At 39.2% G+C, this 14549-nt stretch overlaps 1 protein-coding gene and 1 long non-coding RNA gene across 3 annotated transcripts in view; both read left to right on the plus strand.

Moving 5' to 3' along the window:
- Nucleotides 1–976: 976 nt before the first annotated feature.
- spock1 (SPARC (osteonectin), cwcv and kazal like domains proteoglycan 1) overlaps nucleotides 977–14549 on the plus strand; it is a 109167-nt gene continuing 95594 nt past the window's right edge. The window contains exons 1-2 of one of the 2 annotated variants that reach the window (XM_063498162.1): nucleotides 977–1117; nucleotides 1621–1755. In XM_063498162.1, the coding sequence (XP_063354232.1) occupies nucleotides 1624–1755 (132 nt within the window). In that variant the 5' untranslated portion in view covers nucleotides 977–1117; nucleotides 1621–1623. The remainder of the gene's footprint in view (nucleotides 1118–1620; nucleotides 1756–14549) is intronic. The other variant, XM_063498154.1, reaches the window with a different exon arrangement.
- On the plus strand, nucleotides 7666–9850 carry LOC134644967 (uncharacterized). The gene is made up of 4 exons (XR_010096511.1): nucleotides 7666–7899; nucleotides 8684–8735; nucleotides 8904–8966; nucleotides 9358–9850. It is a non-coding gene; the product is annotated as an uncharacterized LOC134644967 (long non-coding RNA).

Genomic DNA, 14549 nt, shown 5'->3' on the forward strand with positions numbered 1-14549 from the left:
ATGGCACATTGCTACTGGATAACTGCCTTTATAAATATAGCATATGTAACATATGTAATGTTATAAAATTTCTTCTAAATTCCACATTTTAACACTAGTAAGTGAAAAATAGGAATCTCCGATTTCTTAGACGTTTATTAGCTTTGAAAAAAAAGCACCTGAAGCACCTGAAACACCTAGACCCAAACAGACGGTAGCAATGCGCTTCGAGAAAGAACTGCAAAATAAAGGAAAAGTTTCTCTCCTGACTACTGCTTGACAGCCTTATTAATCCTCGTAGCAGCCTATTTCGTAAAAAAAAAAAAAAACTGCAGCATCAGCAAGAGCACGCGAATCTGCGGAGATAAAAGATATGTTCTAAACCTTTCATTGGTTTTATCTGCGCCAAAACAGAACAGAACACACAGAGAGGAGAGTATTTCTGTTACTCACATCAGCATAGGTACAGAACCCGACAGTAACTTTTCACTGAACCAAACACATTCACACAGACACCAGAGGCCTACAAAGAGAGGCACAACAGAGTAGTCGATTAATAATTTACAGATACACTGTCACATACCCGAGAAATGAAAGCCCTGGTTATGCGCCCTATTTATGAAGTGTACTTTCATTTAAAAAGAGGGCCCTGCCTCTGTCCGTGGTGCTAAAAAGCGTCTGTGCCCATCCTTCATAGGAAAAGAAGCCGTTGAACGCTTCAGACACACATAACACTGCTCAGTTGTGGCTTATGTAATTTAATTGTATTAACTACGGGGACACGAGTTCGAATTCCACAACAAATGCGCGCGACTGACAGGAAATTTGTGTTTGCAATGTACACCCAAAACAGCGCTTTGACGTGCCTCCCAAATCCTGCCTGCGCTCTACTGTGAACACAGAAAAAAATCCCCTGATGAAAATCAATGACACGGTTAGTGGGAGAGAGAGAGAGAGAGAGAGAGAGGAGGCGGTGTCTGCTGACAGAGGAGGAGGAGAAAGCGCCCGGTCCTCTAGTCCTCGCTGCTCGCTTTTGCCGTCAATCCCACAAGCAGTCGGGTTCTAACCGGAGTGTGCCCGGGGCTGTGGACTTATTTTACCCCGGGAATCAGAAGTGGACACCAACGAACTATTCCAGGTGGGCAGTTCACTGCGTCGCGTCGCTGGTGTGAATTTGAAAAGAAATCTAAATTTGAAGTGATATAGGGAGAAAGCAGCTGAAAGCCAAGACAAAGGTCCGTGGGGGCAGCAATTGTGTTGACGCCGATAATTGCTTTTTTTTTCTTTTCTCTTTTTTTTAATTAGCGGATGGGAAGCTCGCGAGCTAATGTTACGCTGTGCCCCATCTGCCGCGGTAACAACTCTCCAGTGTTTATAATCCGATTAGATGGAGCCTCAGCAGTTTGATGAAATGATCACTCTGCACCCCGTGCAGTCTTTCAGTGGGGGTCCGTTTGTTGCTTCATTGTGACATTCTGACCCATGATGCGTCACAGCGTGAGAGTTGTGTGTTCTCTAAAGTGCTCCATCTCACTTCATCTACACTTTGCAGCATCCTCCGCTCCCCATGTGTTTTCTCACTCTTTTCTTACCCCCCTCTCGCCTCTCTCTCTCTCTCTTCTCTTCTGTGTTTCCTTTCAGAAGATGTTCTTCTTTCTGCTACCTGTCGTGGCTCTCTTGCTGAGCAGAGAAACGGTGGTCTCCGCTAACAATAATGAGAAATGGCTGGGAACCGTGGCTCAGTATAAGGACAGATCCTGGAACAGATTCAGAGATGTGAGTTGCTCTGAGAAACACAACATCTAGCCAAAAGCGGCGTTTTAATTAGCTTCAATGCGAATCTTTTCATGTGTTTGTGTTTATCTGTTTGGATTTGTGTGTGAGAGAGAGCACACTGTACCCTTGATACACCCTGTGAGTACTTGAGCACTTGCCAGCAGGCATAATCCACCTTGTAGAAACTCAGCAGGTTCAAACCCCGGCTGAAAGCCAATCAGACTTATCGACAGACATTGCACTTCTGTACATGATGGGGAAGAAATCTTGCCAGCTTTTGCTTTGATTGAACGATATTGCTACTGAACTGCCTTTTTTTTTCTTCTGGTAATGCTGTCACAAAGTCATAGGGTGTCATTCTGTTATATAGGGCTTTCATTAACAATAATTAATCTCAGTTTCCATTGGGATCAGAAGACATGGGTGTGTGCTATGTGATTTTAACATACAGAACACCTTTGCAGTTAATGTTTATTTTTTATTTTTTGTCCATAAGCCTTTTCTGTTTACCCTAAAACAATATTAATGTTTAATGCAAACTTTATGTAGCAGCTATTATATGCAGAGGTATGTGTGTTCTTAAGCTGTGCACATAAACGGTGAATCAAAGGGGCATGTTTCCTCAAGGGTAAGGTGAAAATGCTGGATTGTATTCTCATTTCATGGAAGACAAAGCCATAAAAATGTGCAGTCTTTGGTTCGAATCACATCTTCAACACAGACCTGAAAATAAATGTTTGCAGTGTTATCTGACAGCATGAATTTACCAGCTTTAAAGCTGCTAAAACAGATATTAAAGTGTATCCAATGCACCTCAACTATAACCCGCCGTGTTCCTACTGTATTGGGACTCTGTCTTGATCTTCTATCTACTCTGCATGATCAAACAGTTCTAAAGCATCCTATTATTGGAAAGTGCTTGGCCTCCATCTCTATGTGTGTAACACAGCTGTCTGCTGGGGGAGCCCTAAATGGGTTAAGATACCTCTCAAGCAATCTTTAATAATTTAAGTGAGAATAAATCTGAATACCCAGACGTCTTGATGCATGACACGTGTTCTTCAAATAATTAGGAAAAGCCTGTGCTCTTCTTTAAGTATTTTGAGATGCAAACTTTTCCACCAATGTTTTAGGTTTGGCCTAATGTGAACTAACACACATCACCAGACCAATAGTAACAGCAGTGTTGCCATACTCTTAACATCATGATGCGCTTTTCTGCAATCCCCAGAGATTTCAGCAGACAGAGGGGTAACTTTGGCCTTATTAGAGCTGGCCTTCCCCACATAGTACTGTTACCATGATGTGAGAGGTGGTCATTGTAGTATACACTCAGTTTGAGCTCTACTACCTGCAGTGTGTGTGTGTGTGTGTGTGTGTGTGTGTGTGTGTGTGTGTGTGTGTGTGTGTGTGTGTGTGTGTGTGTGTGTGTGTCCACTTTATTCCACTCTCTGGTCTCCTGTGCAAATGAAAGTCATTAACAGGAAACTGTCAGTGGAGAGCTGAGGACAGGAGACGAGAAGGAGGAAAAGGAGGGGAAATGAGGAGCAAATATATAGGGGGGAAAGGCTGTGACATTTACTGTATGTTTAATATTTCAAGCAATGCTACTAACCAAATGAGGTAGCTGCTGTAGTGTTTACATGTGTCTTTGTGTCCCTGTGTGTGAGTGTACTGTCACACCTATCACGTTGGGAAACCTGCTGGTTGCGATTTGTCCAACTGTGTCTTCTTTCCTTCACAATTTATTCCTAGTGATTTCTCTCCTCCTGTGTCTGGCACCAAACTCTTTAATATCACAGACAGTAAGAAGACTGCTCTGTATGAATCAGTTTCAAACTATAAAACAACTGTCTAAATTTGATGACTGCGGAAGTTCTGATCTTCAGGGACAGTACTAGGGTTGGGCAATAAATCCAATTTTATTTTCAGCTATATGTTTGAACTTCAATAGGTCCTAGCAACTATGAAAACAAAATAACATAGATAAAATGACATTGTGCCACAATCCATTTTGCTATGATGCTCTCGTTTTGTCTTGTGTTATAAATGAGCACATCCCTCTTTTTACAGCAGTGGCTTTTACAGCTCCTTTACAGCATAACATTCCCAGTCAAGCTCAAATGTTTTATCTAGCTTTTATTTTTCTAGTTATTTTATACTGTTACCAGGCACTTTATTAGGTACACGTGTTTAGCTAATATTTCAAATATCTAATCACCCAATCATATGGCAGTAACTCAGTTCATTTAGGGATGTAAGCATTGTTAAGATAACTTTTTGAAGCTCAAACCAAGCATCAAAATAGGGAAGAAAAGTGATTTAAGTGGCTTTGAATGTGACATGGTTTTTGAAGCCAGATGGGTTGGTCTGAGTATTTCAAAAACTGCTAATCTGCTGGGATTTTCCCATGCAAACATTCTTAGGGTTCACAGAGAGAGGTCCAAAAAAGAGAAAATATTGAGTGAGAGGTAGTTCTCTGAGCAAAAATGCCTTGTTGATGTTAGAGGCCAGAAGAGCATGGCCAGATGCTTTTAGGCTCATTGGAAGGCAAGAGTAACTCAAATAACCACTCATTACAACCAAGGCATATGCAGAAGACTATGCAGAGTAGTCTGTAGCATTACTGAGCTACAGCAGCAGTCAGCTAAGAACTGGAAACCCAGGCTGCAATTCTTACGGCCGTACCACCTGGAGTATGCCTGATCTCATCTGATCTCGGAAGTTTAATAGGGTCAGTCCTAGTTAGTGCTTGAATGAGAGACTGCCTGGGAATACCAGGTGTTCTAAGCTTGTGGTGGCTGTAGCTCAGGAGGCAGAGCAGTTCAAAGACTAATCAGAAGGTTGGTAGTTCAACTGAGTATTGTTGCTGACCATGGTCACCCCTTTATGACCACAGTGCACCACCATCTTCAAAGTTCAAATCATCTCAAACTTTGCCCAAAATGGCCCCGATAGTCACTAGAACTTTGGGATGTGGTGGAGTGGGAGATTCACATCATGGGTGGGCATCTGACAAATCTGCAGTAACTGTGTAATACCAGAAAGTCAATATGGACCAGAATCTCCGATGAATGCTTCCAGCATCTTGTTGAATCAATTCAAAGACATTTTTTTAAAGTTTGAAAAATTCACATTTTCCCAAAATAATGAGTAATCATGTTGCACAATCTTAATTTCATCAGAGTAATTGTGATTGTGATTAATTTTACCATAACTACTTGGTCCTAGACAGCAATCAAGTGATCTAAGGAGGCTTAAAACTGTGAAAAAATGTTTGGCATAATCATCAGTCTTAAATGATAGTCTTAAATTAAACTATGTGTCGTGTATGTAATTATTTTATTTAAGTCTTTAGTAAGAACAAGGACCCCAGCCATAGCACTGCAATCCCACAGTGTGACTGTTGCTATGAATCATGTTTACAACCCAGGTAATTAAAACACAGATTGGCATGATTCCAGTTCACTTTGTTTTTTTCCCCTCCTTTTCTTCCCAACCATGACTCCATGGATTCTCCATTTTCTCCTCATGATTTTTTTTTAATTTGGGGTGGGGTGGAGGCAGTATGTCAAAAGCATGTTGAATGTTAAACTGATGATCTAGTACTGTCTGAATCATCTGACATTCCTCAGAGCTGATATAGTGTGGAAGGAAGATAACGTGCAGATTGTAACATGGAAAAAAAACTGTGCCTCTCTTTGTAGTGAGTAATATAAAAAATATTTTACATTATTGAAAAACACAATTATTAAAAACAAAAGATGATTATTCTCTACAGGATGGCACTTGGAAAATGAACATATCACAGTGAAAGCAGATGGTAAGCGAAGTATAGAAAGAATAATTACTTTATTGTGAACAGTAGAACCCAACAGTACTGGATTTTGGGGAGTTGATGCTCATACTGAAAATATATTGCTATAACAACCAATATTCTTCTACTTGTTCGTCTGACGTACACTCTGGTACATTTGCTGCAGTCATTAATGACAGTATTGGAGTCGCTCTGCAGGGAAAACTATGATGATGATGATGGTGACACCGTTTATAATTTAACCCAAGCACCTTTTTCTGAGTTCTGTAAAACATCTCTACCAGACAGCATAGCTGCCAATACCAATATATCTCTAATAGGCTGATATCAGCTAACAGATGTATTAGCTGCACTCTGAAAATATATCTCAAGGTTTAATAGCCTTGCTGGAAAAAGTTTAGTGTATAACAATGAGTATCAGCTATAAATTATCCCGATCCTTACATTTTCCAACTGAATTTTACCTCCACTTATTAATCTTGTGAACAATTTCTGTTTATAGCAGTACGTCAGTCTCTCTGTCTCTCTGTCTCTCTCAGTTCTTTGCTCTTTCATCAATTCTTATTGAGTGATGAAGTCAATATTTTTCTTCCAAGCTTCTCCATTTCTGTCATTTTCTCCCTCTGTCTGCAAAGCAGCGAATGACCCTGTGCTTCCTCAACCATAGCCCTTCCTATCTCCCCCTTTCTCTTCCCCTGGCCTTACCCATGACTCCTCCTCTCTGCTGTTCTCCTCTGCCTGCCATGTTTCACTCTGCATCCCTGTTGATGAGCCACTTGCTCCCTTCTGCATAATGCATGAGTGTCCATTTCTTGGCAGAGCTGGTGCAATAGTTAAATAGTCAATGTCCAGGTGGCTTATCTTGAAAAAATAAGGAACACGGGATTTGATTTATTCAATTGCATAGTCACATTACTAATAACTGAGGTCTAACGTGTAGGGAGATAAGTGTGCTGCAGATTAATCTAGTCCTTCTTTTGTCAAACGACATGCGGTAGAAAAAAATTGTGTTTCTTACCAGCACAGTTTGACATTTTAATAGCATTTTTCTCAATCAATAGTAGCTCCAGTGTCTTTGTTCCTTAGTTGCATTCATGATGCAAATGTTAATTTATGCTGTTTATGCAGACAACAGAACATGTTTGTGGAATAAATGGCATGCAATGTTCAGAATGAAGTCTGTAGAAAGACTTGCTGCCAGAGCTAGTTCAAATACTCACAATATTGTGATTAGCTGTCTTGTGAAAAATGGCTTTAATTTGTTTGTTGGTTTTTTTTTTCTGCTGCAGTGCTTTTATTTCTGTATGTATGCTTTGAAGATGTGGTTCAGCTTGCTAGAGGATACCTAAATGTTCTCGACCAATTAAATTGTTTATTAATCCTTAAATTTGCTAAACCTCCTTTGTTGCACTTTTGCCAAATCACTTGTTGTTGTCGTTGTTGTTGTTTATGCCAACAGTAGCCTTTTTGAGTTGTCCTGAGGTTGCAATCACCATTTTAATTTTCATAAGCTCTTATGCAAATAAACTATAGCTGCAGAGAATATACACACATTTGTATGCAACACAGGGTTCAACTGTGTTTCTGTTTCAGACAGGGTCAACTTTGTTGTAAGCCTGCAGCTGCCTTCTGTTGTTGGCTACATCAAAGTATTCTGCTCAGGACAAAAGTGAATATGAGAGGTCCAGCTGGAGCAGTGGTAGAATTAGTAGCAGCAAAAACTGCAAACCTTACTAACCAATCCAAACCTAGTGACAAAGATGATGCCACAGAGCATCAAAGAGCAACCCCGCTGATTTCCTGGAGCGGAGGCACCAATATTCACACTTCCATCACACTGGTGGCACATATTCATCCACTCTATCTCTCCTCAGACGCTTATCTCAAGTGTTGTCAATAGACACATTTTTAGCAAATAATTATAGTCCTTCATTTTTTTTCTAAATCATTTGGCTAATTACAGCAGCGTTCACCTTCACTGTAAAATGTAATATTGTGTTTAATTAAAAATATTAAATAGGCTGAACTCATTTTTTATCAATTTGTTATTAGAACTCGATTTAAATAAGTTACCAGTACTTTTTATGCAAAAACGCTGATAAACTCCATTTATTTGAGTTGTCTTAACTTAGAAAAACTAAGTAAGCTGGAAGTTTTGCTTCTCAGTGCGGAAGGATGAAAGATGTGTTTTGAAAATGCCACGTGACTACCATCCTCCTCCCTCCCGGATCAGTCTGCATGTTCATGGCGCCAGCATTTGTTATGGAATATATTGAGCAAACCTGGAGATATTATTGTTGTCATTGCTGTGGATCTTTACTGACTTGGTGAGTAAATGTTTACTCTTATTCAAACTGATTTTGTGGCTTCTCTTAGTTTAGCACCAGGTTTCTAATCTTGCTAGCTAGTTAGTGTTAGCCTAGCGTTGCTGCTGCCGCTGGGCTCATCTTACTTAAAAATTAACACCACAGTCTTAAAAACCTTACATAAAACTATGTCGGTGAAATTTTCTGTTGATTGTTTGAAATAAATAAGTGAGAAAAGAGCCCAGACAAAATTCTTCGGGAGGTGCAGCCGTTAGGGGTGGGGGGTGGATAACAGAGCTCTCCGAAAACGTGGAAGCACTTTTGCAAATATGTGATATTTTGATAAATTAAGTAGATATTTGAGCATTAAATAGCTACATTCTCGCCTGAAAATATCTTAAAAGGTTATTTTGTGACCCAGAAAGGGTAGTCTGGGGAAAAGGAGGATCGCATTTGTCGGCTATGTTTGTCAGAGGAGCGCGGCTAAAAAACTTATTACTTTTTCTGGGTCACAAAATAAACTTTTAAGATATTTTCAGGCGAGAATGTAGCTGTGTAAATTTCAAATATCTGCTCGATTTATCAAGACATCACATATTTGCAAAAATGCTCGGACGTTTTCAGAGACGTCCATTTTTTTCATGCTTTGTGGCAGCTTTTGAACATCTGTGGCATCTATAAATGTCAAATCTAGCCTTTATTTAACAACATAAGCAAACTCTATGTTACGATGATTGCACAGTCATTAAGGATCAAATCAATGTTCTGTTTTTTCTCCCTCTGCTTGCTTCTTACTGTCTTTGAGGCCGATCGGGACCAACACTCCTGTTGTTGGACAGAAAGACATCAACTCAGTGGTAAGTGTTTTGGTTTTCCAATATATTAGCAACTGTCAGTGACATTTATATTAATCAGGCTGAACTTTAATCATACTTTAGATCAGCCTGTTTTACTTATTGTTTTGTTTGTGCTTTGGTTTGGGGAAGTTGTTTCTTTACTGGTCTTTTCCTGTCTTCTGTTATTAGACTTGAGATATGACTGCACTATGCTGTTGCTGTGACTCCAGTTAATTCTACAAGACATGCTGTGTAAGTAAACAAACAACAACAGTTTGGTCTGCATTTCTTGAAAGATCACATCCCCCAAACTTAGATTAGAGGGTCTAAACTGTATATAGTGAAGTCTGCAAGTTTTCTAACAGCAAAATTTGTTTTGTACCCAAAATCATTTTGCACAACATTAGAATGAAAGTTATTGGCCATGTTTGCATAGCCCTTTTTAAAATGATGCTTTGATGACATTATTGTGTGTTGGGTGGTGGTCACAGCTATCCAGACTGACAATTGGGACATTGAATGTCACCTCTCCGGTGGGGAGGGAGCCTGAGATTGTCTAAATTGGAGTCTGTTTTATACCAGAAGCAGAAAAAAACATGTTTTAAGAAAGCAATTAAGTTAAAATATGATTGTTTGCTTGCAGGACACCAGGAGAGATGAGTCCTCCGTCACAGATGGTGTGGTCAGTGAAGATGGTCGCCTGCAAGTTCAAGCTCATTGCATCTCCAACCATCAACCACTGCCACTGTACTTAAGGGAAGTTAAAGACTTTCTTCTGCACCTACATTTGGATCACCTTGATCCATGACAGTCATTCAGGCAGTAATGCCTGGACTAGAAACAAGCCATCCTTAAAATATTACAACATTCCAGCTCCTGTGTTGGAATGGAAAACAAATGTGTTGTTTAAATTAGAGACTGCACTTGTGACAGAACAACAAATATTTTATTTTGATTATATAAGTAATGTAAGTACAAAAAAAACTTGTGGTAGGCCTAAACTTATTTTCAGAATAATTACATCTGAGACTTTGTTTCATTGTAAGATTATAACAGTGATGGCAATATAATTGTTTGTTGTTCAGCAGAACAGTGTCCATTTTTGGCTGTTATACTTTGTTGTGTTTGAAAATAAAAGTTGGGCTGATTTTAACATCATTACAAAAAGTGTTGTTAATTATTTTTAATCATATTCAGGTTACCACAAATTGTTTTTTCATTTAGTTGAACTTGAAATGTTTGTTAGTAGGTAAACAATTAGTATTGTACAGTCAGAAATATCAAGTTATTCTTAATACTGCAGACTTGCAATGTATAAGTTGTCCTAACAGTCATCCTAAGTAAGCTTTACTTAGTTTTTTTGAGGCAACGAGTTTCCATAATTTTTTTGAGTTCTGGGAACTAAAAAAAGGCTGTACAGTGTACTCAAAATGAGTAAGTTGCCCTAACTTGGTCATCTTACGTAAACTTGATCCAATTTTTTTGAGTTCTGGGAACAAATGAGCTTGTACAGAATACTCAAAATAAATAAGTTATCCTAACTTAGTCATTTTTAGCTAAGCTTTACTCAATTTTTTTGAGGCAACGAGTTTCCATAATTTTTTTGAGTTCTGGGAACTAATTAGATTTTACAGTGTTGTTGACCACAATCTTAGATGCCCTCTGCAGGGAATAGAGGTAATAATGTAGTATAATCTGTTTATAACATTTCATAAAATAGTGCAATTGGAGATATACAATGCAACTGAAAAGATCCTTTTATAATCAAATTTTATGGAATATTGAAATCTATCAACAAACAGTGTGTACATTGTTGGGCTGACCGGTTTGGGTCAGTTCTGCTATTCTGGATTAAGACAGTCTATCACAGGTGGATTTTATTGGTTATTGGTTAGTTTGTATTGAAATTAATGTACTCTAAGCATTACAGCTGAAGAGCCTTTTTATATTGTGAGCATGAGCTTAGTTGATCTGAAATGAAACATCAGTGCATGAGCTTAGAGATCCCCAGATGGCAGAACGAGAGATTGTTGAAAGAACTGGAAAAGATAAGGCATTCTGCAGCAGAAAAAAACTCAACAGCTGCTTAGTTTACTCATATGACATCTTCTGCTGATGGGTGACTTGCAAGACCTTATAGCTTATTAACAGAATGCATTAAGTTGAGTGCAACAAAAAAATGGTTGGAGGGCTGTGTTGACGTCACAGTTTACGTGAGCAAAGACCATCATGGCAAGCATACCTGTGGCATTAGTAATCTCTGACAGCACACCACAGACTTTTCTGCACTGCCACTAGGAAACAAAGACACCAACTGCAACTGTGTCCTCCAAGCAGACTAGAAAATAACATCTGAAAGAACACACGTTCAGAGTGCCTATAGTTGCCTGCGTTCATGGCCACAAGTCACTATAGACCCTTATAGTGGAAAGTAAAAAAGCCCCTTAGCTTTCAATACAACCCCTGCCAGCATGCTATAGCTAATGTACAACAACTTTTTGACTGACAAAAAGTTCTGGTTATAGATTTAAAAATGCCATCTTGTACAGGAAGTCTGTTGACATAGACTTCTTAACTTTTAGACTTGTGGGACAAACCTACCTGAATGCATACTGATCTGAAAATTTGGTTCATGGATGAATATACTTGGAGTTACATCTCAACCGTGTCATCTACTCTCACCATTTCTTCCAGCTTTTTTTTCCTGACAGAATAAAAGCTGTCATTTCTATTCTGGAATCTTTTATACCAAAGAGGTAAAAAAAAAAGTTTTCAATTTTCTGAGCCTGTTGTTTGTTTCTTTTCTAAAGGAGGCTTTTTTAGTAGCTGTCCACTTCCACTATTTTCATTCCTTTCAGAGTGAGATTCTGTCTACCACCCTGCTGGTGTGCTGTCAGGTTTACAGAAACTAAGTCAAATTTATGAGGGACATTGGATGTCTGCTGTGTATTATCTCATGTATTTGTGTAAATGCATTCCGTCTTCAGACTGTCTATTCATTAGTCGGTGTATGGAGAGACATGATGAACACCTGTGTATGTGCTTGTGTAGGTGCCCTGTAATTTAAACATGAGAGCCACCTGTCTCAGCTCATTCTCACAATGAGAATTAAATGCCATCCGTATTCTGTTTTCCAAGATGCCAGCATTTTCAGGACTGTCAGTCAAAGATCCCGCCTGTGGCGTAGTTTTGTCTGCAACAGAAGCACCTGAAGAGTTACTATCATTTATTAAATTCACAAATGGTTTGTGTGGTAGCTTGTTTTGCACGTTTTGTCCTTTTGCATTTATGGAGGAAAGGATTTTGCTGAGCGTGCATTTTTTTTTTTTTAGCTCCACACACTGCCTCACAGTCAACACATTTATACCTGGATGCACCCCTCTGAATCCAAATTAAATGGTATTGGTCGGTGTGTCTGGGTTTGAGCAGTCCTGTATATGCATGTGTTCTGATTGGTCGGTTGCACAGCCGAGGGGGAGGGGTGGGGAGGTTTAGAGAGGTAGCTTAGAAAAGACGAACCCCTGGAGTCACCTTCACCTTCCCCCTCTCTCTCCCTCTCTCTCTGACACACACACACACATATACATACATAAACCCTGAGTGTATTCTCCCCAGCAGACATACAGTATTTCTGTCAATTAAGCGAAGACTTGCCTGAACACCTGTCATTCTTTCTTATCTCCCCCTCTGCTCTGCCCTCCATTTCTCTTTCTCCTACTCAGCTGCTTCTATACCTTCTCTTCATGCATTTCATTATCCTCTCTTCTCTCTCTCTCCTGGCTCATCCCATTTTCTTTTTTACATTCCACTAATTCCCGATGAAACAGTGCCCTTCAAAATAAACCCCCACTCTCTCTCATGCTTTCTGCTCCTTTCAACCCATGATTTTTTTCCATGCTCTACTTCTGTGTGAATATTTTTCACTTTGAGCCATTGATGTCAAATGAGAACATTCTGATTCTAATCTCTGTTCTGAAGGACTGTGGTTGTGTGCATTTCTCTGTGTCGTCTAGTACCTCTTCAAACTAAAATTTCCATGTGTCTGTCTTGCTGATGTTTCTGCCTGTGTGTACTGACACACAAACACATGATCCCATCCACCCCGAGGCTTTTGGTGAGATCAATTATTGAATTCACAGGGCAGGGTAACCCGGATTGGAGCCTTGATCTAATCAATAAGAGTGAAAAATACAGGAACACACAAACACACACACACACACACACACACACACCATGCATACATAGCCAGCTGAGGGGCAGTTCGGTCACAGGAAAGACAAAGGTCACTGTTCCTTATGACCAGGACACACAGATTGTGAAGTGTGGGTGTGTGCACACATGTGTGTACACTCAATACTGGAGTGTACAACAGAGAGATAGACAAAGCAGGGGAGCTAAAGGACTGGCCGTAATTTTGGCTACAGACCAGAGAGGGGAAATAGAAAAAAGAGAGAGAGATGCTAGGAGATGAGAGGAAGAGGAGGAGCTTTAATGTGAAGCCTATGAGCACCGGCAGAACAGATGGACAAACACAGAAGGATAGGAGAAATGTGGAATCGATCATCTGTGTGTGTGTGTGTGTGTGTGTGTGTGTGTGTGTGTGTGTGTGTGTGTGTGTGTGTGTGTGTGTGTGTGTGTGTGTGTGTGTGTGTTTCAGTCAGCTTTGTTACGGCAGCCCCTCCAAGCTCCATCCTTTCTCTGTGGGGATTGTCTTTCTGTTGGTCTATTTGGTGCAGATATGAAGGTCTCCTACTAAGCTGTTGATTCTTTTGAAGAGATGCTGTCTGGTTAGTCTGCTTCTCTCTAAAGATTTACCTAGACAGACTACCTCCAGACCATGGAAAAAAAAAAAAACCAACCAAAAAACTGTAATACCACCAGATCTACATTTAGATCTATTCATCTATGCAATATGTTAGAAGACTTGCATTAAGAACCCATGTCCTTGGTACCATTGTAATAGATGAGGTAATAATGAGTTATTACATTGCACATGTAACTGGACACATTAAATGTGTCCAGTTATATATGCAAAGAGATTATAGAACCTTTCCACTAAGTGCCAAAAATGTAATGAAATTTCCTTCACAAGCATTAGCTAGCAATATAATCATTTAAAAAAATCTCACAGGCTAGAGACTGAAATGTGAATTTACCATTCTCTGAATGTTAGGTAAAAGCATTAGCAGTAATTATATCGCTGCATAAACAAACTAATTGAATGCCATCAAACCATCCCTTAATGCAACAACGTGATGGAATTTGGGTGGATTCCCTCTTCAGTTCTGTCCTTTATTAAATTAAATCTGTTTTTTTTGGTTTTTTTCCTGAACATTATTTTGAGTGTTACATCTGAAAAATAAAATTTGGGATCATTATCATTGAAAATGGGTCACAATAGTAATTTTTAGCAACCACATAAGCATTATTGCCTATTAAAGGAGACTCTTGTATCAGCAGTGGAGCTTTCTCTGCTTTCATTTGCCTCTTCTTCACATATAGTTTTGATTGGCTATTTGATTCACAGTCTTACCAATTCAGTAATGCTTTGGGCTATGGGTATTGAGCAGGATTCCATCTAATTAATAATTCAACTAATCATTTGAGCACTACATCAGATTCAATCTGCATTCTAAATGTCCAGTGTTAACATGTGATTACAATGCATGCAGGACTTATGCATACACCTTTGAGCTGTTCTCCCTTCATTTTTTTTTTACCATATTTCATTTTCATTGATTTATGCCATTGTTGTTGTTTTTTTTGTTTGTTTTTTTTATATATATAAATGATCGAGTAAAGCATAAATGTCACAGTTGTTCTGCTTGTTTCTTG

Source organism: Pelmatolapia mariae, linkage group LG2 (assembly GCF_036321145.2).
Source record: "Pelmatolapia mariae isolate MD_Pm_ZW linkage group LG2, Pm_UMD_F_2, whole genome shotgun sequence".
Classification (NCBI taxonomy): Eukaryota; Metazoa; Chordata; class Actinopteri; order Cichliformes; family Cichlidae; genus Pelmatolapia; species Pelmatolapia mariae.